Source organism: Monoraphidium neglectum (assembly GCF_000611645.1).
Source record: "Monoraphidium neglectum strain SAG 48.87 unplaced genomic scaffold scaffold01136, whole genome shotgun sequence".
NCBI classification, from domain to species: Eukaryota; Viridiplantae; Chlorophyta; class Chlorophyceae; order Sphaeropleales; family Selenastraceae; genus Monoraphidium; species Monoraphidium neglectum.
In genome coordinates this window covers 14058-17856 of record NW_014012492.1, presented here as the reverse complement: position 1 = coordinate 17856, position 3799 = coordinate 14058, and the positions used below count along the sequence as shown (strand labels likewise).

Below are 3799 nucleotides of genomic sequence, written 5' to 3'. Positions count from 1 at the left end.
AGTCGGGGCCGCGTGAGGGAGGAGAGGGGAAAGTGGGGGCAGGACGATGTAAGAGGGGGCAGGGGTGGCGCGGCGCGGCGCAAGTCGATGGGAGGGGCGGCGCAGCTGGGGAGGGGGGCGGTCGCCGCGGCGGTCGCTGTTTATGATTGTCGGGCCCTCGACTCCCGATGTCACAAGGGCTGCGCAGCCCCCCCCACCACACCCCTTATGACAGCCCGATGCCGTTCACGCCATGCCGCGTGCGCCACCCCCATCGCTCCGACCTTCGTCGCCAGCCCCGCACCCTATGCAGGGCCCGGCCCGTGGCGCTTCCCTGCAGCGCCTCAGCCCACTTCAAACGCCACACTTCAATTGCCACCCTGCAACTGCCAGCGTCATCCCCTCCCCCCCACCTTGCGCCCCTTGCGCCTCTCGTCATCGTCGCTCCCAATGTCCACCTCCTCATCCGCACCCCCAGCAGCCCCATAACTCCCGTAACCGCCGTAACCGCCGCCGCCGCCGCCCGCCTCCTCGGCCGCCAGCGCCGCCGCGAACGCCGCGTCCCCGTCCACCTCGCCGGCCGCCGCCGCCGCCTCCACCGCGGGGCGGGAGCCGCCCATGCCGGCAGCATACAGCTCAAGAAGCTCCCCCGGGGTGGCGAGGGCGGCGCCCGGCGCCGCCGGCCGCGCCCCGGCCGCGGTGACAGCCGCGGGGCCGTCCGCCGCGGCCGCGCCGCAGATCCGCGAGATGTACGCGTGGGCGCCGCCGCCGCCGGGGCCTTCGTCTGGGGGGACAAATCGCAGGTCCGCGCCCCACTCCCTCGCCATCAGCTGCGGCTGCGCCTGCTGCGACTTGCGCCCCAACCTCTTCTCATCCGCGCCAACCACGCCACCGCCCGCCGCCGGGCCGTCCCCGTCGTCGTCCGGGAGCCCGAGCTGCGCGCGCCGCGCCCGCAGCTTCCCAGCAGCTTCCACGGCGCGCGCCACGGCGCCGGGCTCGACATGCTGCAGGGCGGCGCGCAGGGCGGCCGCGTAGGGCGCCAGCTGGCGGTCCTGGGTGGATTAAATCGTGGAGCAGGGCAGCAATCCGGAGTGAGTGCGTGCAGGTTTCAAAAAGAGAGCGAATGTGGACGCGATAATGCTCTTTTTCGCCGCTCCAGGCAGCATGGAGCGCCATCACCCTGGTGGGCGAAGTTGACACTGTGCGGGACATGATGGCTGCACCCACAAACGCGGCGCCCCCGAGGCCCCTTTCCCCAGCGCCCGGCCCACCTGCAGCAGCCCTGGCCTGTGCAGCTTGAGGCCCTCCGGCGCCTCCAGCCCCCCGCGTGCGAGCCCGCTGCCGGCGCCGACCACGCCCCAGGCCGCCGCCGCGAGCTCCGCCAGCTCAGCGCTGGGGGGGTCGCCGCCCACCAGGGCGCGGACGGCGGCGACGAACGCCTCGTAGTCATCCCGCGCCGCCTTGGGGGCTGCGGGGCCGGTTCGCCGGGCGTGCGGCGGCGTGGAGGGGGTTGTGATAGAGCCGGCGCCGGCGGCGCGACGTCCAATCAGGGCGAGTGTGCTGCGTCTGCGGCTGCGCTGGCGTGCGCTGCGCGCGAGGGGCGGCAAAGCGAAGGTTTGCAGGCCAGCAGAACGTGCGGATGCATCAGAAATCCCGCCGGTCGCAGACGCGCGGCGCGCACACCTTTTGGGCCGAGCAACCGCAGCTGCAGCGACTGGCCCGCGCCGGCGAGCTGCTGCTGCTTCTGCGGGTGCTGCGGGCGGTGCTGCTGCTGCTCCCGCGCGCGCAGCGCCTGTTGGCGGCGCAGGAAGGCCTGGTCGGCGTCGAAGGCTGCGCCGTGGTCCGTGATGAGCGCGCGCAGCACACCCGTCAGGCGGGGCGGCTGGGCGGGACGGGGATGGGGGTGTGGCGGGCGCGCCCGCGACGCGCGCGTGTGTGAGGGGGAGTGCGAGGTGAGGGTACGCCAGCCGGGGTTGCCGTGGCTGCCGCGGCTGTTATCAGCTGCGTTCTGATGAACACTGTGGGCAACTGACATAAGCGCCGTGTACCGGTGGGTGCTCAGCTGACAGACCCCTCAGCTGTACGAATGTATCGTGCGTGCATTGATGCAGCAAGCAGGAGGTGCAACGCACAGCTGAGCATGCAGGGCACACCTGCGCGACCGACGGCCCTTCGCCGCCGAGGGCGCCACCACCTCCCATACGACACTTTCACTAGACTTCTGCTGCTTATGCGCCTCCTTGTAGATAATCCCTTGCGGAGATGGATCTACAGGCGTACAGGTACGATCACGTCTGCACAAAAAATCAATTGTGTATCCGAATTGCAATTAGTAAATGACAGCCTATTGTCTCACTATTGCTGATTGTTTGTCCTGCTTTAGTCACCCAGATCAACACTTGTCTCCGTTGACAGAGAGGCCGCATGCAGGCACACACGACATTGTGACATGCATCTTATCACGTTGACTTGCCCAACGACGATACCATCAGCGCCAGGCCACCTGTCTTTATAGCTGTTGTGTTGTGAATCTCTCGGCGCGAGGGCCGGACCAGGCCATCGTTGTAGTTGTAACCGAGTGTCAGCGGGGTTGCCTATCGCTGGTGCAGTCATCAAAGGCACAGTCTGGCCGCGACTTTGGGGGGGAGAGCGAACAGCACGAGATGGCGAACGCCCCCCTCGCTAAATACAAGCTGGTGCGTCCGGTAATGAATTCCATGATCACACAGAAACGGAGGCCAGGGGCCCCGGCACCGCCTGTTGCTGCGCCAGCGGATCTGACGCGCGCCCATACTTGGCGCTGCACCGGCTGTTGTGCAGGTGTTCCTGGGGGACCAGTCGGTCGGCAAGACCAGCATCATCACACGGTTCATGTATGACAAGTTTGACAACACCTATCAGGTGCCAGCCGCCCCGCGTGCAGCGATCGCGGCCGCTGCGCTGCTGCGCATCGCTGGCGCGAGCTCATCGCAGCAGCTGTCAAAGCACGCGCGCCCGCTAGCACCGCCGTGCTCCAGCCGTCTGCATGCCCCCTGGCGTGGACCCTGTTGCACCACCTGTTGCAGTGGGTGTGTGCTCGTGCATGAGCCTGCTGGGCAACGCCTGCGGTGTGTTGCTGCTGTGACACACTCTGCCACACACAGTGCGGCCTCTTTGCCACGCAACTGACGCCCGCAGGCCACAATAGGCATTGACTTTCTTTCTAAGACCATGTACTTGGAAGATCGGACTGTGCGGCTGCAGCTGTGGTGCGCGGCAGCGTCGCGTGTTCAGGCTTTTGGGAAGTGCAGCTGTGGGGAGCACCAGCAAGCGGCAGCAAGGCACCCCAGCGGCGCACAGGCAGCGAGGGGGCGGGGCCGCGATCAGGCCGCTGCGCCGGCCGAGAGGGATCAGAGGCCTGGTCCTTGCTCTTGACAGCACCGCCGCTGCTGCTGCTGCTGCTGCTGCTGCCGCTGCTGCTGCTGCTGCTGGTGCTCCTGCTGCTGAAGCTGACGCTGCTGCTGCTGCGCAGGGACACCGCCGGCCAGGAGCGGTTCCGCAGCCTAATCCCCAGCTACATCCGGGACTCGTCTGTGGCAGTTGTAGTGTATGATGTCACCAGTGAGGACCCCGGGGTCTCGCGAGCACGCGAGGCAACCCAGTGGCTGGGCGGACGCGGGCGAGGCATCGTGGCGGGATCGGCGGGCCGTGCGAAGCCGCTCACGCGGGCCTGCAGGTGCTGGAACGACTCTCGCGCTCGCGTCAGGCGGCGCGCCTGTGCTCTGGTCCCGCCGGGGCCCGGCCAGCCGCCCGACCCTCCCTCCGCCTCCCCCCCCCCCCC

General features: G+C 68.5%; 2 protein-coding genes across 2 annotated transcripts in view; one reads left to right on the top strand and one right to left on the bottom strand.

The window, feature by feature from the left end:
* Positions 1–374: 374 nt before the first annotated feature.
* On the bottom strand, positions 375–2180 carry MNEG_6782 (hypothetical protein; the record flags this gene model as incomplete). Its single annotated transcript, XM_014044749.1, has 4 exons — positions 375–1031; positions 1251–1447; positions 1663–1861; positions 2133–2180. 4 exons carry the CDS (start codon positions 2178–2180, stop codon positions 375–377), a joined length of 1101 nt encoding a protein of 366 aa, XP_013900203.1.
* A 462-nt stretch (positions 2181–2642) lies between these two features.
* The window catches only part of MNEG_6781 (Rab6/RabH-family small GTPase), a gene marked incomplete at both ends in the record, with an annotated part of 2307 nt that continues 1150 nt past the window's right edge, over positions 2643–3799 (top strand). Inside the window, 4 exons of the mRNA XM_014044748.1 lie at positions 2643–2675; positions 2800–2880; positions 3157–3244; positions 3397–3579. Coding sequence (XP_013900202.1) covers positions 2643–2675; positions 2800–2880; positions 3157–3244; positions 3397–3579 — 385 coding nt within the window. The remainder of the gene's footprint in view (positions 2676–2799; positions 2881–3156; positions 3245–3396; positions 3580–3799) is intronic.